This window comes from Jaculus jaculus, chromosome 6 (genome assembly GCF_020740685.1).
Source record: "Jaculus jaculus isolate mJacJac1 chromosome 6, mJacJac1.mat.Y.cur, whole genome shotgun sequence".
Taxonomy (NCBI): domain Eukaryota; kingdom Metazoa; phylum Chordata; class Mammalia; order Rodentia; family Dipodidae; genus Jaculus; species Jaculus jaculus.
In genome coordinates, this window is record NC_059107.1 from 31,249,676 (window position 1) to 31,274,595 (window position 24,920).

At 41.3% G+C, this 24,920-nt stretch overlaps 1 protein-coding gene across 2 annotated transcripts in view; it reads left to right on the forward strand.

The window, feature by feature from the left end:
- Simc1 (SUMO interacting motifs containing 1) overlaps positions 1-24,920 on the forward strand; it is a 76,733-nt gene extending 51,813 nt beyond the window's left edge. Inside the window, exons 6-11 of one of the 2 annotated variants that reach the window (XR_006637783.1) lie at positions 10,557-10,709; positions 12,746-12,874; positions 18,186-18,342; positions 18,484-18,568; positions 22,366-22,548; positions 24,147-24,222. Coding sequence is in view for 1 of the 2 variants with exons in the window: in XM_045153296.1 (XP_045009231.1) it covers positions 10,557-10,709; positions 12,746-12,874; positions 18,186-18,342; positions 18,484-18,568; positions 24,147-24,397 (775 nt within the window). In the remaining variant the exon portion in view is untranslated. Of the gene's footprint in view, positions 1-10,556; positions 10,710-12,745; positions 12,875-18,185; positions 18,343-18,483; positions 18,569-22,365; positions 22,549-24,146 lie in introns of both variants that reach the window. The other variant, XM_045153296.1, reaches the window with a different exon arrangement.

Sequence of the window (24,920 nt, forward strand, 5' to 3'; positions counted from 1 at the left end):
GGAGTCCTATCCTTCCTTTGGCTCTTATATTCTTTTCGCCACCTCTTTCTCATTAGACCCTGAGCCTTGGAAGATGTGATAGAGATATTACAGTACTGAACACTCTGGTCACTTCTTTCCAGCACTGTGATGCCTTCTGAGGCATCCCAAGGTCACTTCCATTTGAAAAGAGAAGATTCTCTACCAAAAGTGAGAGTAGCATTAATATAAGGGTATAAACATTAAGAGAAGTGCTTACTGGGCAGTTTGATAAGCGTAGTATATACATCTAGCCAGACAGCAGCAGGGCTCATGACTACCCCTATTTTAAGTTTTCAGTTATCAGCGATGTATTCCCTCCCATGGAGCAGGCCTCCAGTCCAATTAGAGGGCAGTTGTTTCCAACATGACAGACGTGCCACTTTTGCATTCATTGGCTCATTTGGCCTGGCTGGCCAAATATAAGGCTTGCAGTGTCCACTGTTGAGTATATTCACTGATGATTTCTCTTTCTCCCATTGAACTGCATGGAGAATGGCTTCTTCCAGCTTTCTGTCAGCTGGTCTACATGGAAGAGGTTATCAGCTCAGTTCCAGCAGGATTTCTCAGTGGGCTTGCAGCCCAAGTATGTGGAGTCTTCAGCAATAGGGTCTTATACCATCTTTAACTGGTGGGAAACCAAGGGCCTTAGCAATGGCCTATAATGTTCTGGGAGCATCAGGGACCTCTCTGGCCAGCAACTCACTGGAAGGTATCCCATCCCTGGCACTGAAAATTTTCTAGCAACAGTCTATGGCTTCTGACTGTTCCATTGTCCAAAAGGGTAGGATTCCATGTGATTTATTTATATCCTCTTAGATTTAGAATAGCCCTCCCTCCACCTTTCCTTTACTCAGTCTTTTCCTCTGACCTCACTATGGGCCTTTTCACCCCCATTAATCTATTCATTTCTCTTTCCTTTATATTTCTTTTCTAGTTTACTGGCCTATGCTACTGAGTTTTCTTCCTACTCACACAGAAGTCCAGTCATCTGTAGCTAGGATCCACATATGACAGAGAACATGTGATACTTGGCTTTTTGGGCCTGGGTTTAGTATAATCCTTTCCAGATTCATCCATTTTTCTACCAATTTCATAAATTCATTTTTCTTTACCGCTGAGTAGAACTCCATTGTATAAATTTGCCATATCTTCATTATCCACTCATTGGTTGAGGGACATCTAGGCTGGTTCCATTTCCCATCTATTGTGAATTGAGTGGCAATAAACCTGGTTGAGAAAGTATATCTAAGGTAATGAGATGAGTCCTTAGGATATATGCATATGAGTGCTATAGCTGGGTCATATGGTAGATCTATTTTTAGCTGTCTTAGGAACCTCCACACTGATTTCCACAATGGCTGGACCAGATTGCATTCCCACCAACAGTGTAGAAGGGTTCTTCTTTTCCACATCCTCGCCAGCATTTATGGTCATTTGCTTTGATGATGGTAGCCAGTCTGACATGAGTGAGATAGAATCTCAACATAGTTTTAATCTGCATTTCCCTGATGACTAGGGATGTAGAACAGATTTTTCAGATGCTTATATGTCATCCATATTTCTTCTTTTGAGAACTCTATTTAGGTCCATAGCCCATTTTTAATTGGCTTGTTTGATTTCTTATTATTTAATTTTTTAAGTTCTTTGTATATTCTAGATATTAACCCTCTACCAGATGTATAGCTGGCAAAGATTTTGTTCCCATTCTGTAGGTTGCCTCTTTGCTTTATTCACAGTGTCCTTTGCCATGCAAAATTTTGTAATTTCATGAGGTCCCAGCGGTTAATCTGTGGTTTTATTGCCTGAGCAATTGGGGTTATATTCAGAAAGTCTTTGTCAAGACCAATATGTTGAAGGGTTTCCCCTACTTTTTCCTCTAGCAGTTTCAGAGTTTCAGGTCTGATGTTAAGGTCTTTAATCCATTTGGATTTAATTTTTGTGCATGGAGAGAGAGAAGAATCTATTTTCATCCTTCTACAGATACATATCCAGTTTTCCCATCACCATTTGCTGAAGAGGCTGTCTTTTCTCCAATGAGTATTTTTGGTATTTCTATTGAATATCAGGTGGCTATAGCTACCCAGACTTACATCTGGGTCTTCTATTCTGTTCCATTGATCTACATGTCTGCTTTTGTTCCAGTATCATGCTGTTTTTGTTACTATGGCTCTGTAGTATAGGTTAAAATCAGGTATGGTGGTACCACCAGCCTTATTTTTGTTGCTCAGTATTGTTTTAGATATTCGACGTTTTTTTGTGATTACAAATGAATTTTTAGATTGTTTTTTCAATTTCCGTGAAGACTGCCATTGGAATTTTGATGGGGATTGCATTAAATGTGTAGATTGCTTTTGGTAAGATTGCCATTTTTACAGTATTGATTCTTCTGATCCAGGAACAATGGATGTTTTTCTATTTCCTAGTGTCTTCTGCAATTTTTCCCTTGAGTGTTTTAAAGTTTTCATTGTAGAGATCCTTTGCTTCCTTGCTTAGGTTTATTCCATGGTACTGTATTTTCTTTGATGCAATTGTGAATGGGAGTGATTCTCTGATTTCATCCTCTGTATGTTTGTTGTTAGCATATAGGAAGGCTACTGATTTCTGTATATTTATTTTGTATTCTGCTACATGGACATAGGTGTTTATCAGCTCTAACAGTTTGCTGGTACAGTCTTTAGGGTCCTTTATGTATAGAATCATGTCATCTGCAAATAATGATAACTTGATCTCTTCCTTTCCAATTTGTATACCTTGTATGTGTGTCTCTTGCCTTATTGCTATGGCTAAGACTTCCAGTACTATATTAAATAAAAGTGGGGCCAGTGGACACCCTTTTCTTGTTCCTGATTTTAGTGGAAAAGTGTTGGCTGTAGGCTTGTCATAAATAACCTTTATTATATTGAGATATGTTCCATCTATTCCCAGTCTCTGTAGAACTTTTATCATGAACGGGTGTTGGATTTTATCAAATGCTTTCTCTGCATCTAATGAGATGATCATGTGATTTTTGTCCTTCAGTCCATTGATATAATGTATTACATTTATCAATTTGTATATGTTGAACCATTCCTGCATCTCTGGGATAAAGCCCACTTGGTCAAGGTGAATGACCTTTCTGATATATTCTTGTATTCTGTTTGCCAGTATTTTGTTGAGAATTTTTGCATCTATGTTCATGAGGGAAATTGGTCTGTAATTTTCTTTTTTTGTTCTATCTTTGCCTGGTTTTGATATCAGGATGATGCTGGCTTCATAGAAGGAATTTGGTAGGATTCCTTCTTTGTCTGTTTTATGAAAAAGCTTAAGAAGCAATGGTGTTAGTTCTTCCCTGAAGGTTTGGTAAAATTCAGCAGTGAATCCATCTGGGCCTGGACTTTTTTTAGTTGGGAGATATTTTTATAACTGCTTGGATCTCCATTCTTTTTTTTTTTTTTTTTTGGTTTTTTCGAGGTAGGGTCTCACTCTAGCCCAGGCTGACCTGGAATTCACTATGGAGTCTCAGGGTGGCCTTGAACTCACAGCGATCCTCCTATCTCTGCCTCCCAAGTGCTGGGATTAAAGGCGTGCGCCACCACGCCCGGCTTCCATTCTTGTTATAGGTCTATTTAAATGATTAATCTCATCTTGATTTAATTTAGGTAGGTAGATCATATAAATCAAGAAAATCATCCATTTCTTTCAGATTTTCAGACTTAGTGGAGCATATGTTTTTATAGTATATCTCTATGATTTTTTTGAATTTCTCTGGTATCTGTTGTGATGTTGCCTTTTTCATCTCTAATTTTATTAATTTGTGTCTCTTCTCTCTTTCTTTTGGTCAGATTTGCTAAGAGTTTATCAATTTTGTTTATCCTTTCAAAAAACCAACTCTGTTTCATTGATTCTTTGGATTTTTTTTTTGTTTGTTTTGTTTTCTATGTCATTAATTTCTGCCCTAATCTTTATTATTTCTTCTTGTCTACTGATTTTTGGTTTGCCTTGTTCTTCTTTTTCCAAAGCTTTAAGGTGAAGCATTAGGTTGTTTACTTGAGACCTTTCCAATTTCTTAATATAGGCACTTAAAGCTATAACTACCTGGATTTATCTCTTAGGACTGCCTTCATTGTGTCCCAAAGGTTTTGGTATGTTATGTTCTCACTATCATTTGACTCTATGAATTTTTTTATTTCCTTCTTGATTCTTCATTGACCCATTCATCATTCTGTAGTGTATTGTTTAGTTTCCATGATTTTATGTATGCTGTATAGCTGTTCTTGCTATTGATTTGTAGTTTGATTCCATTGTGGTCAGATATAATACAAGGAATTATTTCAATTTTCCTATATTTGTTAAGATTTGCTTTGTGTCCTGATATATGGTCTATTTTAGAGAATGTTCCATGTGCTGCTGAAAACAGTGTATATTCTGTAGCATTTTGATGAACTGTCCTACATATATCTGTTAGATTCATTTCTTCTATGACCTCATTTAGTCCAGATGCCTCTCTGTTTATTTTTTCCAGGGATGACCTGTCAATTGATGAGAGTGGGGTGTTGAAGTCACCCACTACCACTGTGTTTGGTGTTATCTGTGATCTTAGTTCTAATAGCATTTATTTGATGAATTTGGGAGCCCTCATGTTAGGTGCATATATATTAAGGATTGTAATGTCCTCCTGTTGGAGTGTGCTTTTTAATATAAAGTGATCTTCCTTATTTTCTTAACTAATGTTGGATTGAAGTCTACCTTGTCAGATATTAAGATACAACCCCTGCTTGCTTTCTAGGCCCATTTGCTTGAAACACCATTTTCCAACCTTTCACCCTAAGATAGTGTCTATCCTTTGTACAAAGGTGAGTTTCTTGGAGGCAACAAATTGAAGGATCCTGCTGTTTAACCCAGTCTGAAATCTATGCCTTTGGTTGGGGCATTGAGGCCATTGATATTATATATATTATTGAAAGGTGTGTATTTATTTTTGCCATCTTTTGTAGTTCTTCCAGTTTTACCTTTGCTCTCTTGTGTTTTAGTAGTATTTAAGTATTGTTTGTTTTTTTCAGATTCCTTGTAAGTGTGCTTTTCTTTTTCTTCAGCATGGAGGATTCTTCCAAGTATTTTCTGTAGAGCTGGTTTCGTCTTCAAATACTCCTTTAGCCTGCTTTTGTCGTGTAATGTCATTATTTCTCCATTTATTTGAATGGATAGCTTTGCAGGATAAAGTAACCTTGGTTGGCAGTTGTTGTCTTACAGAACTTGGAATACATCGCTCCAAGCCCTTCTGGCTTTTAAAGTTTATGTTGAGTAATCTACTGTGATCCTGATGAGCTTGCCTTTATAAGTAACTTGATTTTTCTCTCAAACTGCTTTCTATATATACATACATACATACATACATACATACATACATACATACACACACACACACACACACACACACATATATATTTGGTTTGTGTGTTTGGTAGTTTGATTATAATATGGAAAGGAGAGGTTCTTCCAGTTTTTGTCTGGTTGGTGTTCTAAAGGATTCCTGTATCTGCATTGCCACCTCTTTCCCAATTTGGGGAAAGTTTTCTTCTATAATTTTGTTGAAGACACCTACTATGCCTTTGGAGTGAAATTTTTCTCCTACTGTACCCTGAACTCTTATGTTTGATCTTTTCATAGTGTCCCAAATCTCTTGAAATTCCCATTCATACTTTCCTATTAGTTTGTCTTTCTCTTTGTTGGACTGTATTAGGTCTGGTCTTCTAGCTTAGATATTCTGTCCTCTCCTTCATCCATTCTACTGGTGAGATTTTCTACAGAGTTTTTTATTTCATTAACTGTGTTCTTCATTGCTAGTAATTCTGACTGGTTTTTCTTTATTATTGCTATTTCCTTATTTATGTCTTGTATTGACCTCTTTATTTCATTAAATTGGTATCCTCTGTCTTCTTTGATTCCTTTGATTTCTTCTTTGACATCTTTGAGCATATTTGTAATCACTCTTGAAATCTTTCTCAGGCATTTCCTCTAACTCATTCTCACTGGAGGTCATTTCTGATGTATTAATACTTTTTGGTGGATTTATATTGTCTTGTGTTTTGGTGTTTCTTGTGCTATAATGTATATATTTTTGCATCTTGGATTAATTTAATGCTTGGATTTTCTAGTTAGTTGCAGTATTATTAGATGTGTCAATCAATCTGATGTTATATATCTTCAGGGTAGGAGCTTAATGTGCTAGGTGTGGCTCTTAAGACTCAGAGTATCTACAAAAGTGACCCTAGGTGTTGGGTTTGACTGCTATGAGAGTATTCAAGTAGGCTGAGTGGGACAAAATACAGGCAGATTCTAAAATTTTACTAAACAATGTACACATTCAATGAAAAACAGCACAGAGTATTTTTGCAAGAGTAGGTATGATGACAACCAGGTCCTCTCACAAAGTCACTGTCCCTTAGGGTGAGTGTTGCCCCACACCCTTAATCCTGTCAACAAGGAGGTTAAGATTTCTGGTTTGTTGACGGTTCCAAATCAGCTTGTGATCAAGTGAGACCCTTCCCTAATGTACAACAGAAGAGGAAACAAAGCCACAGTAAATCAGAAAGCAACAAATAACAAGCCCAAAATATTTCTTATTTAAGAATTGCAATTCTGGGGCTGGAGAGATGGCTTAGCCGTTAAGATCTTGCCTGTGAAGCCTAAGACCCCAGTTTGAGGCTTGATTCCTCAGGACCCATGTTAGCCAGATGCACAAGGGGGTACACGCACCTGGAGTTCGTTTGCAGTGGCGAAGGCCCTGGCATGCCCATTCTGTGTCTCTCTCTCTCTCTCTCTCTCTCTCTCTCTCTCTCTCTCTCTCTGTCTCTTTCTCTCTCCATCTGTCACTCTCAAATAAATAAATAAAAATAAACAAAAAAATTTTAACAAAAAAACGAGTTGCAATTCTGACCATCCATCAGATTTGACATATAATTTATCCTGATATGGAAGGTGCAATTAGTACTTCCAGTTCAGGCCTATATACCAGGCTTATTTGGCAGGTACTGACCTGGTGTAATCCCAGTTACCTTTTGGGATGATTTTGGTCTCAGTTATGCTGCGCTCCTACTTGGGTCCCTCTTTGGTGCACTATGGGTTCAAGTAGGCTGGCTGGGTCATTGGATCGCTGCTCTGGTCACCGGCGCTAGGTGCTATGAGCTCCCTTCCCCAGGTCTCTGTTGCTTGCACTGGCAGTGGGAGAGGGGAGGCTATAGATGGTGGCTCTAGTTCTCCTGCTGGTACACGTGTTCCTCTACCTCATGATCTGCTCCTCCATTGTTCACTGCAGTTATCCCTTCACTTTTCTTAAGTTTTTGAAGAAGAGCTCTGGTGTGAGTAGAAAATCCCCTCACCTGGCTTTTCCTGCAGCTCAAGCTGAGCCTTGCAGCTGTGGCCCCGTGGACCTGGTGCCACCGCTGCTGGAGCCGCTTCTGCCTGCCTGTGTGGGCTGTGGATGCTCTAGTTCTCTCCTACTTCTCTGCTGCCATTGGTGATTTCTTATACACCTCACTGTTTAGTAGAAGAGTATATTTTGCTGGGGATTTTTTGTTTGTTTGTTTGTTTGGTTGGTTGGTTGGTTGGTTGGTTGGTTGGTTTTTTTTTTTTTTTTTGTCTTTTTCTCCCCTAGGCTGCTTTGGCAAGGTTTCTACGCTGCCATCTTTTTTTTTTTTTGGTTTTTCAAGGTAGGGTCTCATTCTAGCCCAGGCTGATCTGGAATTCACTATGGAGTCTCAGGGTGGCCTCAAACTCACTGTGATCCTCCTGCCTCTGCCTCCCGAGTGCTGAGATTAAAGGCATGAGCCACCATGCCCGGCTTTATGCCACCAACAAAAGTCCCCACTTCTATGACACATTTAATCCAGTTGCCTCTATGTTTATTTTTTGCTGGGATGATCTGTCAATTAATGAGAGTGGGGCATTAAAGTCACCCAGTACAATTGTGCTTGGTGTTTTCTGTGACTCTAAGTCTAATAGTATGTGTGTTGAAATTGGTACCCCTCATGTTAGGTGCCTATATGTTTAGAATTATAATGTCCTCCTGTTGGAGTGTTCCCTTTATCAGTATAAAGTGACTTTCTTTATCTTTTCTACTAATGTTGGTTTGAAGTCTACCCTGTCAAATATTAGGATAGCCACACCTGCTTATTTTCTAGGTTCTCACTGTACTCCAAACTCACCAGTTTAGATACTTTCTGTACCCTGTGTCCACCTCCCCAGCACTGAGTTTATAGTCATATAAACACATATATACATAGCTGCTAGGGATCCAAACTCAGCTCCTCACACTTACATGGCAAACATTTTAAAACTGAATGAGCCATCCGCTCAACACATTCTCTAACTTTTATGTTAGAAGTTTTCCAGATGCCTGGTAACCCTCGGTAGTCTCCCCTACTTAAAGGTGAGAGACTTAAAACATGATGGAGTCTCTGAGAACACAGGAGGCTCATCATTTCTGCACTTCCCTGTCACAGGCCTGATTTCCCATTTCCTGCAAAGTCTTTTCCTTTTTTCTGTTTTTGGGTGGTACTTGGGGTTGAGCCTAAAGCTTCACACGTGCTAGGCAAGTGCTAGATCTACCACTGATCTACTGATCTAGTTTTTAAAAGAACATTTTATTTATTTACTTTTGAGAGAGAGAGAGAGAGAGAATGAATGTGCCAGGGCCTCCAGCCACTGCAGGTGAGCTCCAGACACATGTACCACCTTGTGCATCTGGCTTATATGGGTACTGGGGAATCAAATCTGGATCTTTAGGCTTTGTAGGCAAGTACCTTAATCACTAAGCCATCTCTCCAACTCCCCCACCCCCAGCCCTTTTAAAATTTTTTTCATTTTGAGACTCATTAAGCTTACCAAGACAGCCTTGAACTTACTCTATAGTCTTGGCTGACTTGAACTGGGATCCTCCTACCTCAGCCTCCTAGGTAGTTTGGCTTCAGATCTGCTTAGATTATTTGGGTTTTTCAGAAAATTTCTACCTCCTACATGAAAGATAATGACTCAGATTTTGAAGACCACTGTGGGAGGGTGACAGGTCTCATCCAGCATGCTGTGGTTAACTGAATGTCTCCATTTTCCTTCATGCCTTTGTCTACACAGTGCATCTGCTGTTATTGTCTAGAGACCCTCTGCTTCATCTCTCTCCAAAGGAAAATAATAGTCTACAGTGTTGGGGAAGAAGACTTAGGGTTCTTGAAGTAGCTTGAAAAGATTTCAAGCCTTTCTACTTATTTTAATTTACCCTCCATTCACAGAAACTAAGAGCTGTCACTCTATGTTCTTTCAGTCTCTTAGGTAGATTGCTCTACTGCTGATTTGCCCTAGTTAAAACAGTTAAAGGTTATTCCTTTGCAAAAGTCCCAGACTTGGATTAAACAGCACCTTTAAAGCATGGCACAGTGCCTTACTTGCTTACTTAATTGGTTATCTCTAACTTTTTAGTCAGCACTTCTTTTTTTTTTTTTTTTTTTGAGGTAGGCTGGGGATGTAGTTCAGAAGTCCACTGCTTGCTCAGTTCAATCCTTAGTACCACAAAAAAAAAGGAAGGAAAATGTGTATATTTCAGTAAGCTTTTATAGCCATGCTGTAATTAAATTAAGGGTTTTCATTAGACTTATTTATTTATTTATTTGAGAGCGGAAAGAGGCAGAATGTTACAGAGAGAGAGAAAATGGACACACCAGGGCTTCCAGCCACTGCAAACAAATACCAGATACATGTGCTACCTTGTGCATGGTTTACATAGGTACTGGGGAATCAAACCGAGGTCCTTTGGCTTTGCAGGCAAGCTCCTTAACTGCTAAGCCATCTCTCCAACCCTAGACTTGTTTACATATTAAAAAATCTCAGGAGCTGGGTGTAGTGAAATCCCAGCACTTGGGAGGCAGAGGTAGGAGGATCACTGAGAGTTCAAGGCCACCCAGAGACTACATAATGAATTCCAGGTCAGCCTGGACCAGAATGAGACCCTACCTGGAAAAAACAAACAAAAATTAACTCAGGCTGGAGGGATTGCTTAGTGGTTAAGGCCCTTGCCTGCAAAGCCAAAAGACCCAGGTTCGATTCCCCAGGACCCATGTTATCCAGTTGCACAACAGGGCACATGCATCTGGAGTTTGTTAGTAGTAGCTGGAGGTCCTGGCATGCCCAATCTCTCTCTCTCTCTCTCTCTCTCTCTCTCTCTCTCTTTCTCCCTGCCTATTTTTCTCTCTCTCTCAAATAATAAAGGAAAATAAAATATTTTTTAAAAAGCTTAAAAGTTTTGTTGTTGGCGGGCATGGTGGCGCACACCTTTAATTCCAGCACTTGGGAGGCAGAGGTAGGAAGATCACTGTGAGTTCAAAGCCACCCTGAGACTACCTAGTGAATTCCAGGTCAGCCTGGGCTAGAAAGCTAGACCTTACCTCAAAAAACAAAGAAAAAGAAAAGTTCTTTTTGTTGCGTCTTCCAAAATTAAGTATTCAGTCCAGAGCACCTTGAGTAGAACAGAAGTTTGAATCTTCTCTTTCTTATCTTTTGCATCACAGAGATGTTATCAAGTGGCTGGTCAAAGCAGTGACTGAAAATGGATTAACTTCAGCCCCAAATGGGAATCAGACCTCTTCTGGACCAGGAATCTTGAAAACCTGCAACAGCCAACTTTCTTCCCAGCCTGCCCTGACCAAGAGCACCAATCAGCTGTAAGGAGCAAGCAAAGTTGTCTACCCAGGGCTGTTCTATTAGGACTAAGAGTTTTTGAGTGGAAGCCTAGTCCTGAAGAGTAGCTTCTCAAAAATTATTAAGCTGTTGTAATACAGACTGATTCATGTTGAAGACTTAGTTTAGGGTTGAATAAGCACTGGGTTTGATCTCCAATACTGAAATAAAAAAAATACCAAACATAAATAAATAAATACCAACACACAAAGGGTGAAATGGCTAAATCCAATTATAGAACAAATACAAATAAGTAATAAAGGATTATTGTTACTCATCACTGGAGCTGTCCCTACACAGATGCATGGTGGGGAGGTAAGACATTTAGCAGTCTTCAGTTCACAGAGCTCTTTGTTTCACTTCCCAATTCCTGTGAGGAAAATAGCAACTTCAACTTGCAGGTTCAAAAAGATACCCTAAGAATTGTTAAGGCCAGGGCAGGTCCTGTCACCTCAGATGACACTGGAAATGTTCAGTATTTCTTTTATGGAATTGAGGGTGGACTTGGCATTTTCTGTTGGATTTTAGGTTAGGGTTGCTCTTACACAAATAACCTAGGTTTTCATGCCAGTCATATTAGTCAAATCTTGAACATTTTAAATTTATTTTATTTATTTATTTGAAGTGGGAGGAGAGAATGGTCATGCCAGGGCCTCTAGCCACTGCAAACGAACTCTAGATGCATGAGCCACCTTCTGCATCTGGCTTATATGGGTACTGAGGAATCAAACCTGGGTCTTTAGGCTTTGCAGGCAGGCACCTTAACCACTAAGCCATCTCTCCAGCTCATATTTTAACATTTTAACATTTATAGTGCTGCATTATATTATATTTTGATCAATTTGATTTTCATATTAGGCTTATGGGCTTCAACTAATTTAGGAGACAGTCTTGTCCATAATGGGGAACTGTTTTAGAACAGTGATTTGTTTTGACATTGGAGAAGACTCTAAAGTGGGGTTATCAGGCTGAGAGTATAATTAAGTGATAGAGTGCTCACCTAGCAAGCATAGGCTATAGAATCAATACCCAGAAAAAAAGGGGGGACTGGGGAGATGGCTAAGCAGTTTAAAGTGCTTGTTCACAAAGCCTGCCATCCCAGGTTCAATTCTACAGCCATCCACATAGTCAGGTGGGTATTCTCTTACAGCACCAAGAGACCCTTGTAAGTGTGCGCACATACATGTGCACACACACAATTGTTTAAAACTGTCATGAAAAAGAAAAGGCTGGTATCAAGTCAGGCTTATCCTTCTGAGGGTTTGCCTAGATTCCCAACACCATATCAGGCTTTCTTGATGAAAGAGAAGGTCAGGTTTCACCGGTGGAAATTCTAACACTAATCTTAATAGGAAATTGCTGCATTTTAAAGGAACTAATAACAGGAGAAATAAATATATTTTCTCCTATATCAAAAGATTCAGCTGGTCTTAGTGGTGCATGCCTTTAACCCCAGCACTTAAAAGATAGAGGTAAGTGGATTACTGTGATTTTGTGGCCAGCCTGGGACTACAGAGTTACTTCCAGGTCAGCCTGGACTAGAACGAGACCCTACCTTGGAAGAAGGAGGGAAAAAAAATCAATACATTTAGTAACTTTAGACCTGTTGCTTTGTTTGCAAAATAAGGAAGTTATAAAGTAGATGGTATTTAGAATTCTCTAGGATGTTAAGATTGTGTGGTTCTATTTTTAATTTAACGGCAGCTCTTAGCAGGGCTGGAGAGAGAGCTTAGCTGGTAAAGCACTTGCCTTGCAAGTATGAGGACCTGAGTTTAATCCTCAGTGCCCACATCAAAGCAGCCTGTTTATGCAGACCAATCCCAGATTCTGACAGTGCTATGATGGCAGAGGGAGTGCAGGTGGGTGACTGTGCTCTGTGACACTCACTAACCTACTGTGTACTTTGTACCATCCTCTAGCGGCCTCTGTTCTTGGCATGCACTGGTATGACCGTTCCTTCAGCCATAGGTGACCTCTTGCCAGTCTTCCCCCTCACTTGTGTCCTGTGTTCTGGATCCAGGGTTGTGTGTCAGCTTCAGAGGATGTTGTCCATAGCCGTGGAGGTGGACCGCACTCCCACCTGCAGCTCCAATAAAATAGCTGAGATGATGTTTGGGTTCGTGCTAGACATTCCTGAGCGGAGTCAGAGGTGAGTCTAGTTTTCTTTTTGGCCTGTTTGTTTTCACCATTAAAAAGAGAATTGGGAATTTTTTTTTTTTCTTAAATTAACTTTTCTATCTATCCGGCTTGCTGAAACAATAGACTTTCAAAGGCAAAACCTCAAACTGAAGTTAAAAAAGGAAAAGGGTATGGGGAATAGTTTATGTCTGTGACTACTTGAAATAAAGAGGGTTCCAACTAATTACTATTTGCAATAAAAGCATTATTTCTTGGGAAGAACCAGGTTACTCTACCTAAATGATGAAGCCTACAGCCAAATGTAATGACGCACATCTTTAATCCCAGCTCTCAAGAGGCAGAGGCTGAAGGATTGCTGTGAGTTCAAGACTACCCTGAGATTACACAGAAAATTCCAGTTCAGCCTAGCCTAGAGCAAGACCCTACCTCAAAAATTTTTGTTAAAAAAAGCCAGGCATGGTGGCATACACCTTTAATCCCAGCACTTGGAAAGCAGAAGTAGGAAGATCGCCTTGAGTTCGAGGCCACCCTGAGACTACATAGGGAATTCCAGGTCAGCGTGGACGAGAGTGAAACTTTATCTCAAAAAAAAAAGATGGAGCCTAACTTTGACATATCTATTTGATCACCAGTTTTAACTCATCCTTCAAATTTAGACTTGGAATGAACAACAAAAAGAATTTAAGTAAAAGCTAACCCTAGGCCAGGTGTGGTGGCACACACCTTTAATCCCAGCACTCAGGAGGCTGAGGTAGGAGCATAGCAGTGAGTTTGAGGCCACCCTAAGACGACGTAGTGAATTCAAGATCAGCCTGGGGGCTGGAGAGATGGCATAGCGGTTAAGCGCTTCCCTGTGATGTCTAAGGACCCTGGCTCGAGGCTCGGTTCCCCAGGTCCCACGTTAGCCAGATGCACAAGGGGGCACACGCGTCTGGAGTTCGTTTGCAGAGGCTGAAAGCCCTGGCGTGCCCATTCTCTCTCTCTCCCTCTATCTGTCTTTCTCTCTGTGTCTGTCGCTCTCAAATAAATAAATAAATAATTTAAAAAAAAAAAAAAAGATCAGCCTGGGCTAGAGCAAGACCCTACCTCAAAAAAAAAACAAAAAGAAAAGAAAAAGATGGGTTCGCTGGGGCCTGGGAGTGCCCACAGCCATGGCGAGTCAGTCGCAGGGTGGCCAAGGTGTCTGAGGCCCACAAGCAAAAGACTCGAAGGCTGAAGCAGGCCAAAGAAGAAACCCAGGCTGAGATTGAACAGTACTGACTGCAGAGGGAAAAATAGTTCAAAGCCAAGGAAGCTGCAGCACTGGGGTGGAGAAGGAAACCCAAGAGAAGACAGCCGTCTTCCAGACCTACTTCCAGCAAATCATGGATGAAGTCCTGAATAACCTCTTGGCCATAGTGTGTGACATCTAGCCAGGAATTCACAAAAACTAACCATAACTTACTAAACATAAACATAAATGGATAGGAGAAGAGGGAAGCGCCTCTTCCACGGGCTAGCACTGAAGGCGCCCTCATGGAGTGGCAGCTTCGCAAAGCTGGAGTTCATATGAAAGGCATTACATTATTGTTCTTCGCTGTAGTATATCCCTTCACTTTTTGTAGAGTAGCAAAATCTAGCTCTTTGTATGGACTTACTACTTATCCAAAGAATTCATCTTATCACCTGTGTGTCTTAGAAATTTAATGAGCATATGTTGTCTGTTTCCCTGTGTGTTTTTGCTTAGGCAACATGTGTCAATGTTGACTTTTTCTTTCTTAGTCTAGTAGGAAGAAAATTAGTTCTTTGAAGAAAGGAAGGGATTAAATTTTCCCTCACACTTTCTTAAAGGTCAGGGGCTTTATCTATAAAAAAAGTAGCAAATAGTCAATTGTAACTTGAATGAAGCAGTAGCCAGTCTTCCAGTAATCTATTCTAGCTAAAGGTTAAAGCAAGTAAATAGTAATATACTTGTTTGGGCTGCTGCTAATCTGTCTTACTCAAAATTGCTAGATAGTAGGACTGAAGAACTTGTTACATGTTACTTGGTGTACTGGTAATCATTTAAAAGTAAGGACTTTGTCATGCAAAAAGAAAAAAGAAAAAGATATGTGAGGGTATATTTTTTTTATAATTTTTTTATGAGAGAGTGACTGAGAGCAAGAGAGAGAGAGAATTGGCATACCAAGGCCTCCAACCACTGCAGTCGAACTCCAGATTTATGCACATAGGTGACCTTGCATTGCCTTGTGTGTCTGGCTTATGTGGGACCTGGAGAGTCGAACATGGGTCCTTAGGCTTCTCAGGCAAAACCTTAACCGCTAAGCCATCTCTCCATTCTGTGAGGGTATACTTTAATACAGTTCATATACACATAATGTGTGTTCACACGTCTGTTTCATATCTCTGCACACTGAAACAGCATAGAAACATGACACTTAGTTGCAGTGAGCACGCTTCCTATGTGAATCTTTGTTTCTGAATTCCAATTTACACTGAAGAAAGTCAGAGCTCCTTAAATGGGTAGGTGAGAATAAAACTGATGAAGGATAAGTGCCCAGATGAACCTGAAACATCTGGTGTCAGAAAGTAAGGATATGTGTAAAAAATATTCACAATATTCAAAGACACATGAGTCAGCTTCAACTGACTAAACCTGGGTTAACCTGATTCTACAATGGCATTGGCAGGGAAGGATTGTAATCTGTTATTTAAAATAGGAACCTGCCAGGCATGGTGCCACATGCCTTTGATCCCAGCACATCGGAGGCAGAGGTAGGGGGATTTCCATGAGTTCAAGGCCAGCCTGGGATTACAGAGTGAGTTTCAGGTCAGCCTGGAACCCATAATTGTTTGGTTGGTTTTGCTTTTGGTTTTCAAGGTAGGGTCTTGCTGTAGCCCAGGCTGACCTGGAATTTGCTATGTAGCCTCAGGGTGGCCTTGAACTCATGGCAATACCCCTACCTCTGCCTCTGAGTGCTGGGATTAAAGGCATGTGCCATCATACCCAGCAGAACCCATAATTCAAATACTGATAGGAAGAAAGAAAGAGAAGGGATCCTTCTCCTCACAGTGAAAAGCAAAGTAGAAATGCAATAGGAAAACAATGGTATTTGGCTGTTATACTAATAGAATTAAGCCAGTGGTGCTATGATAATATTTAATTCAAGTATGAATAGATACTAAGATGGTAAAATTTATAGAATAACCAGACATTTTCAAACTGGGTTTGTTGATGCACCTGTAATCCCAGAATTCGAGTGGCTGAGTCAGGAGGATTGCAAGTTCAAAGCCAGTCTGGGCCACAGAACAAGACTCTGTCTCAAAAAACAAACAGGGCTGGAGAGATGGCTCAACAATTAAAGGTACTTACTTGCAAATCCTGACAAACTGGGTTCTGTTTCCCAGCTAAAGCCAGATGCACAAAGTGCATGTGAAGTTCATTTGCAGTGGCAAGAGACTCTGGCATGCCCATTCTCTTTCTCTGTCGCCCTCTTCTTGCAAATCAATAATAAAAATATAAAATCTAGCCAGGCATGGTGGCGCATGCCTTTAATCCTAGCACTTGGGAGGCAGAGGTAGGAAGATCAACATAAAATTGAGTCCACCCTGAGACTACATAGTGAATTCCAAGTCGGCCTGGGCTAGAGTGAAACCCTACCTCGAAAATACACACACACACACACACACACACACACACACACACACACACACATTATTTTCATACTTAAAAAGTATATTTTGGGGGCTGGAGAGATGGCTTAGCGGTTAAGCGCTTGCCTGTGAAGCCTAAGGACCCCGGTTCGAGGCTCGGTTCCCCAGGTCCCACGTTAGCCAGATGCACAAGGGGGCGCACGCGTCTGGAGTTCGTTTGCAGAGGCTGGAAGCCCTGGCGCGCCCATTCTCTCTCTCTCCCTCTATCTGTCTTTCTCTCTGTGTCTGTCGCTCTCAAATAAATAAATAAATAAATAATTTTTTAAAAAAAAAGTATATTTTGGGAGCCGGGCGTGGTGGCGCACGCCTTTAATCCCAGCACTTGGGAGGCAGAGGTAGGAGGATCTCCGAGAGTTCGAGGCCACCCTGAGACTACATAGTGAATTCCAGGTCAGCCTGAGCCAGAGTGAGACCCTACCTCGAAAAACCAAAAAAAAAAAAAAAGTATATTTTGGGGTCTGGAGAGGTGGCTTTGTGGTTACAGATGCTTGGTTGCAAAGCTTGACAACCCAGGTTCGATTTCCCAGTACCCACATAAGCCACATGCACGAAGTGGCACATGCATCTCATTTGTTTGCAGTGGCAACAGGCCCTGGTGTGCTCATTCAACTCTTAAATGAGAGACGTTCTATGAAGATGACCTATGCTTTTTTAAAATGCCAATTTATCATGAAAAACAAAATAAAATTCAAGAATTGTTCTGTATTAAAGGACATTAAAGCCAGGTGTAGTAGCACACGCATGTAATCCCAGGCTGAGGCAAAAAGATCACTGCAAATTTGAGGCCAGATTGATAGTGACTGGCCTCAAACTCATAATCTGCCTGCTCAGCCTTCAAAGTGTTGGATGTGTACCAGGTAGTCTTTAAATTGTCAAAGACTTTTCCTTCTCTCTGAAAGTTGTTAAGTCACAAACAAACTCATTTCTGTCCTATCCACAGGCATTGTAATTTTGAAGGTCTCCATTGTGTTCCTTCTGAACTGTTTTTTCCAAGGGTAAATGTTAGCACACTCACGGCAACTTGTAGTATCTGTTCTTTGAAACTGAGTTGTGGTGGGTCTGGAGAGATGGCTCAGTGGTCAAAGGCACTTGCTTGCAAAGTCTGCCAGCCCAGGTTCAAATCCCTAGTAGGTGTGTGCTACTATGCCAAGTTTAAAAATATGTTTAAGCCAGGTGTGGTGGCACATGCCTTTAATCCCAGCACTCAGTAGGCAGAGTTAGGAGGATCACCATGAGTTTGAGGCCACCCTGAGACTACATAGTGAATTCCAGGTCAGCCTGAGCTATAGTGAGGCCCTACCTCAAAAAAAAAAAAAAAAATCCAGGTATGATGGCACATGCCTTTAATCCCAGCACTCAGAGGCAGAGGTAGGAGGATCGCCAAGAGTTCGAGGCCACCCTGAGACTACAGAGTGAATTCCAGTTCAGCCTGAGCTAGAGTGAAACCCTACCTCAAAAAACAAAAGAACAACAACAAAAAAGTTAAGATTTAAAATAATACATGTGAGTCTGGAGTGGTGGCACTCCTTAAAAATGTGTGTGTGTGTGTGTGTGTGTGTGTGTGTGTGTGTGTGTAAGAAATGTAGTTGTGATAGTGAGCTCTTTTCCTTCTTATCTTTATCATGCAGGGAGATGTTCTTTACCACCATGGAAAGTCACCTTCTGCGCTGCAAGGTGTTAGAGATCATATTTCTCCACAGCTGCGAGACACCCACCCGCCTGCCCTTGTCCCTGGCCCAGGCCCTCTATTTTCTGAACAACTCCACATCACTGCTCAAGTGTCAGGTACATTTTTCCTGCTTCAATGCCAGGCCCTGCACACTTTGGCTTACTCCTGCTGAGCCTTATGTAAAAATGACTTGAACATTGTGGCCTAAGTTGAACTGGAAAAGACATTTATCATCACTTCCTTTACTGTCTCCATAGTCAGATAAAACCCAGTGGCAGACTTGGGATGAGCTGGTTGAGCATCTGCAGTTTCTGTTGTCCAGTTATCAACATGTTTTAAGAGGTAAGGAGCCCGTGCTCACCTCAGGGGTTGTGGGAGGTCTCACAATGAACATAATTATGAATGGCAGCCACAGAGAGGTATCATATTTGTTCTAGCATTTGCCTATGATCCCAACACTTAAGAAGCTGAGGCAGGAGGATGGACACTTCAAGGCTAGCCTGAACTACATAGTGAAACTCTGTCTAAAAAAAGCAAAAATTTGGGCTGGAGAAATGGCTCAATGGCTAAAAGCATGAGGGCCTGAGAACAATTATTGTGATTCTTCAGCACCCACATAAATAGCTAGACGTGACCCTGCACATCTGTAACCCAGTCATGGGAAACAGAGACCCAAGAATCACTGGGACTCACGAAGACAGCAAGCTCTGGAATCAGGCAAAGTCTCTGCCTCAAGGAAACAAGCAGGTAACAATGGAAGGAGGCACCCAACGTTCTCCTCGGGCCTCCATGCGTGTACATAGGGTGCCACATCTGCACACACACTGCATCACACCTACCACACATGTGCACACACACAAAATCATTGCCTGGATCCTAACTACTCCTCAGATTATCACATTATAAACATCTGCCAATATAGAACAAGCACAGATACCAAGATGGGCATGTGTATCTTAAAACAGATGATACCTAAAGCCTATGAAAGTAGCTCTTCAGAGTTGCTCAAATCCCAGGCAAAGCCAGGAACCAGACCCTGGGATGGCAGGACAGTGCAATAACTGTTTCTAGTGAGCCAAGGATTATTTATTAGGAAAATTGAAGAACTGGTAAATTACTAAATATAAGTGGAAAATAATTTTTAAATATTTATTTATTTGAGAGAAAAAGGGGCAGAGAGAGAAATAGTGGGTGTACCAGGGCTTCTAGCCACTGCAAATGGATTCCAGATGCATGTACCATGTTGTGCATCTGGCTTACGACAGACTAGGGAATTGAACCTGGGTTCTTAGGTTTCTCAGGCAAATACCTTAACAGCTAAACCATCTCTCCAGCCCAGAAAAATAATTTTTGACATATGATCTCTGTTTTGTAGCTCAGGATGGTCTGGAACGCACAGTATAGCTCAGGCTGGCTTTGAACTCAAGACCTTCCTGTCAACCTCCTGAGTGCTAGGGTTTACCTGTATATCAGATTGTTAACTTTATCTCGCTGGACCTTCAGGCAGACACCACCATAACTAGCAAAAAAATAGTAACTTGTCCAGGCATGGTGGCGCATGCCTTTAATCCCAGCACTTGGGAGGCAGAGGTAGGAGGATCAGTGTGAGTTCCAGGCCACCATGAGACGACATGGTGAATTCCAGGTCAGCCTGAGCTACAGTGAGACCCTACCTAGAGAAAAAAAAAAAAAATAGAGCAACTTAACAGGGAAGAATCCTGGCATTTCTCCTAGACATGTTAGACTGAGAAGGACACAGCATCACATATGTAAAGTTCTTGCTAAAAATCTATGACCTGCATCTAGTTACAGGAAGCATCAAACAAACCCAGCTGGAGTGACAACTTACAGATAACTGACTTTTGTGTGACTACGTCTCTGTTTAGATGTAGTAAGGTCTTAAACTGAACACTGCGATCCTGTTCCAGACTAAAAGGAGACCAGCACACATGTATACTAGGTGCAAAACATGATCCAGGCTGGCCCTGAATCTGAGGAAAGAAAATATTGGAGGGTTGGGTGTCAGTAGTAGAGGGCTTGACTAGCATGAGCAAGGCTATGGATTCTGTCCCTAGCACTGTAATATAAAGGGCACTGTTGAAACCATGGTAAAATTTGTTTCTTTTAATAATGATACCAGATTATGACACTGAGTGTCCTTGATCTTAGGATATCCATAAATGAATCCATAATGAAGTATTGAACATGGTGTCTGTAAATTATCCTCCAACAATAAGGGGAAAGTGTACATAGAAAGTTTGCCTGCCTGCCCATGAGCATGTTGATGTTGATTTTAGCTCAATAATACGCACAGAAGGGAAGAAAGCAGTTAGACTACTCGGGCCTGGCATGACAAAGCTGGTGCAGGGACTTTTAAAAATAAAAATAAAAACCCTGCATTTAAACAGGAAGTCTGGGTTTAGTTCCCAACTTCACCTTTTACCTATGTATCAGATTGTTAACTTTATCTTGCTAGACCTTCAGGATTTGTTTTTTTTTTTTTTTTTTTGCATACTTCAAAATATTTTATTTTCTTATTTGCAAGCAGAGAGAGTGTGTGTGTGACAGAAAGAGACAGATAGAGGACAGAGACAGGGAATGGGCATGTCAGGGTTTCTAACCACTGTAAATGAACTCCAGATGCGCATGCCACTTTGTGCATTTGGCTTTACGTGAGCACTAGAGCATTGAACCTAGGTCGTTAGGCTTTGCAGGTAAGTGGCTTATCCACTGAGCCATCTTTCCAGCCTCCCCCACCCCTAGGATTTGTTTTTTTGTGACTGTGTCTCACTCTGTACCCCAGGCTGGCCTTGGACTCCTGACGATCCTCCTGTCCTAGCCTCCCAAGTGCCAGGATTGCAAGCTTGAGCTACCATGCCCAGCTTCTAGGCCTTGGTTTCTTTCTTCTCTAGAATGTGGCTGAGGCTGATAATAGTAACTTGCAAGAATTAATTATTCTTTTGTTGTTGTTTTATTTTTTTGTTTGAATTAGTTTCTCACTCTAGGCCAGGCTGACCTGGAACTCATCCTGTAGTCTCAGGCAGATCTTGAACTCATGGTAATCCTCCTACTTTTGACTCCCAAATGCTGGGATCAAAGGTGTGTGCCACTACACTTGGTGATTAATCTTGAATATATGATAAAATAGTATTGTCCAATAATTGTGTGCTTAATTTTTGTCTGCCTATTTGCCTAGCTATGAGAAGACTACAAGGGTCTTCTCTATTTTAGAATATTATAACTGAAATGTGGGGTAAGGGGTTGGGTGGTGCTAGAAGCTGAACCCAGGCCTCAACACATGCTAGGTAAGCACTTTACCACGAACTATACCCCTAGTCCAGCCCTCATGACTAAACCTTTAAGGCCACAATGTAGTTTTGTGGTTTCTGCAGGTTTTTTGGATCCTCAAATGGACATGTTCTTAGAATAAAGCCCTAAAGGCACATTCTCTGGGTGTTCAACCTCATTGAAGTTTTTGTAACTTTTTCATTTGGAAATCTCACAGAAAGTTTAATATTAAAGCAGCTTTGTTGAAAGTTCAACATTAACACTTGTTAAGTTACTTTTATACTAACCTGGGAAGTCTGTCCTGAACCTCCACCTCGAAAATGTTTCTATAGAGGACAGAGCAGCCCTCCTGGACCAGAATTCTCTAAGAGAATAAACCACCTCTCCCCACTTTGACACTGTGGAACTCAAGTGTGGGACTCAGCAAAATTAGAAATGACTAATCTGTCATGGCATCTTCCCGATGCTTGTAAATAGTCTAGCCCTGTTTTGAATACCATTTGGCTGGACAGGGTTGACAAGGTGGCCCATAAGTCAGGGTCATCCCAAAGAGACACACACAGCCATCCTGTAGAGCCCCAGCTGCCACTGAGGGGAGAAAAGATGAAACAGGGAGGATCACTTCAGTTTCTCTATTTATCCAGGCATAGATAGTTCCTAACCCTTCTCCACACAGACTCACTGGGAAATGCTAAGTGAATAAGACCAACATGGCTCCTGTCCTCACAGCTTACTGGCCAGTGGGAATATCCACCCCAAACAAGTCATCACACAAGTAACAGTAGAACACAAAGTCAGTGCTATGAAGGAAGTATGAGTACATGTAACACAGTGACCTCACCTTGTTTCAGCGGGACCTGGAGAGGAGAGGCCTTCAGAACATGTGACACTCAGCTGACAAGGATGCCAAAATCCGCTGTGCTTAAATCCTTTCTGTGAAATGGCAGAGCATTTGCGTATCACCTGCACACCTCCTCCCAGATTCTTCAGTTCATTTCTAGATTCGTTTTTGTTTTGTTTTGTTGTTTTTCAAGGTAAGGTCTCACTCTAGCCAAAGCTAACCTAGAATTTACTATGTAGTCTCAGGCTGGCCTCCAGCTCACAGCTATCTTCCTACCTCAGCGTCCTGAGAATTGGGATTAAAGGTGTGCATCACTACACCTGGCATCATTTCTAGATTCTTAAAATACCAAATACATTGTTCATGCCACGTAAGTTGTTACATTGCTTGTTTAGGGAACACAGACAAGAAATTCTTCATGTTCAGTACAAGCACAATCTTTTTTGTTTGTTTTTTGAGGTAAGATCTCTCTCTAGCCAAGGCTAACCTGGAATTCATTTTGTAGTATCAAGATGTTGTTGAACTCATAGCAATCCTCCTACCTGTGCTTCTCAAGTGCTAGGATTAAAGGAGTGCACCACTATGCCCAACTATAATCTTTTTTGTGAATTTATTAATATTTTATTTATTTGGGCTGGAGAGATGGCTTAGCTGTTAAAGCATTTGTCTGCAAGGCCAAAGAACCCAGGTTCTATTCTCCAGGACCTATGTAAGCCAGATGCACAAGATGGTGCATGCATCTGAAGTTCAATTACAGTGGATAAAGGCCCTAGCATACCCATTTTCTCTCTCTCTCTCCCCCTCTTTCTATTGCTCTCTCTCTCTCAAATAAATAAAGTGAAATAATAAAAATTGTAAAAAGACATTATATTTTGTAATATTTTATTTATTTATCATTTATTAGGGCGACAGACAGACAATGGGCATGCCAGGGCCTCTAGCCATTGCAAAGGAATTCCAGATGCAGGTGCTACTTAGTTCATCTGGCTTTACGTGGGTAATTCAAACCCAGGTCCTTAGACTTTGCAGGCAAGCACCTTAACTGCTGAGTCATCTCTCCAGTCCCCTTGTGAATATTTTATTTTCTTTTTTAAAATTTTTTTGGGGGGGACTGGAGAGATGGCTTAGCGGTTAAGCGCTTGCCTGTGAAGCCTAAGGACCCCGGTTCAAGGCTCGGTTCCCCAGGTCCCACGTTAGCCAGATGCACAAGGGGGCACATGCGTCTGGAGTTCATTTGCAGAGGCTTTATTAGCAAAGAGAGAGAGTGAGAATGGGTATGCCAGGGTCTAGCCACTGCAGATGAACTCCAGTTACATGCACCACTTTGTATATCTGGCTTTACATGGGTAGTGGTGAACCAAACTCTGGTCATTAGTCTTTATAGGCACACGCCTTAACTGCTAAGCCATTTCTCTAACCCCCCACCCCCACCCCACCTTCTTTATTTGCAAGCACAGAGAGATCTGACAGCCTATAAGACACCAGGGCTTCTTGCTACTGCAAATGAACTCCAGACACATGTGCCACTTTATGCATCTGGCTTTATGTGGGCACTAGGGAATTAAACCTGGGCTATCAGGCTTTGCAAGTAAGTGCCTTTAATCATGGAGACACCTTCCCAGCCCCAGAATAATATAAAAACTTTTTGAACATCACAGTGAACCAAGAATACTCATTGGAAATGGGGTTCCCACAGTAACCCACATGGCCTCTTTACCTGCTTCCCAGTATAGACAGCAGACCTTACCTGCTAAAATTTGACTTCACCATTTTGGCTTCTTCCCATTGCAGAGCACCTACGGAGTTCAGTGATTGATCGAAAAGACTTAATCATCAAAAGGACTAAACCCAAGCCCCAGCAGGGAGACGACATCACCGTGGTGGACGTGGAGAAGCAGATTCAGGCCTTCCACCGCCGCCTGACTCAGATGCTGGGGGAACCTCTGGTGCCCCAGCTACAAGACAAAGTGCACTTGTTAAAGCTGCTGCTCTTCTATGCTGCTGAGTTGAACCCCGACTCAGAGTCTACCCTAAAGCACTGAAGGAGCCCAAGCGAGAGACCTCCGAGCACCGAGAACACCTGTCTCCAGTACTTAGGAGCTCTGAAGTATGGACAGTAGTTAACATAAATCATAGGACCAAACCTATATATTTATCTGTAGGTTATAACTTTCTAACTCTTTAGCATATATCTTTTTTGATATACCCTATCCTAGCCTGTTCAAATATGGCTTCAACATACAAGGTGTATATATTTTAATAAATTATTTATCTACTTTTTCTGTAATAGGCAATACCATATGGATTGTATGTTTAACATTTCCATTCATGTGACAGAAGCCTCTGCTGAACAAGCTGTGCATCACTGATGTGTTATTCAGGCACTGCCAGACGGCCTCTTTCTGGAATAGAATACAGACATTCTATATTAGACTTTTCATATTGCCTGTGAATCTGACTTTGTGGCTAATTTATGTAACAAGGCAGAGCAAAGAAACAAAAGGATAGTGTGTTATAAACATTTCATGTTAAAGATGTAATAAACAGGCAATGTTTTTTTCAAAA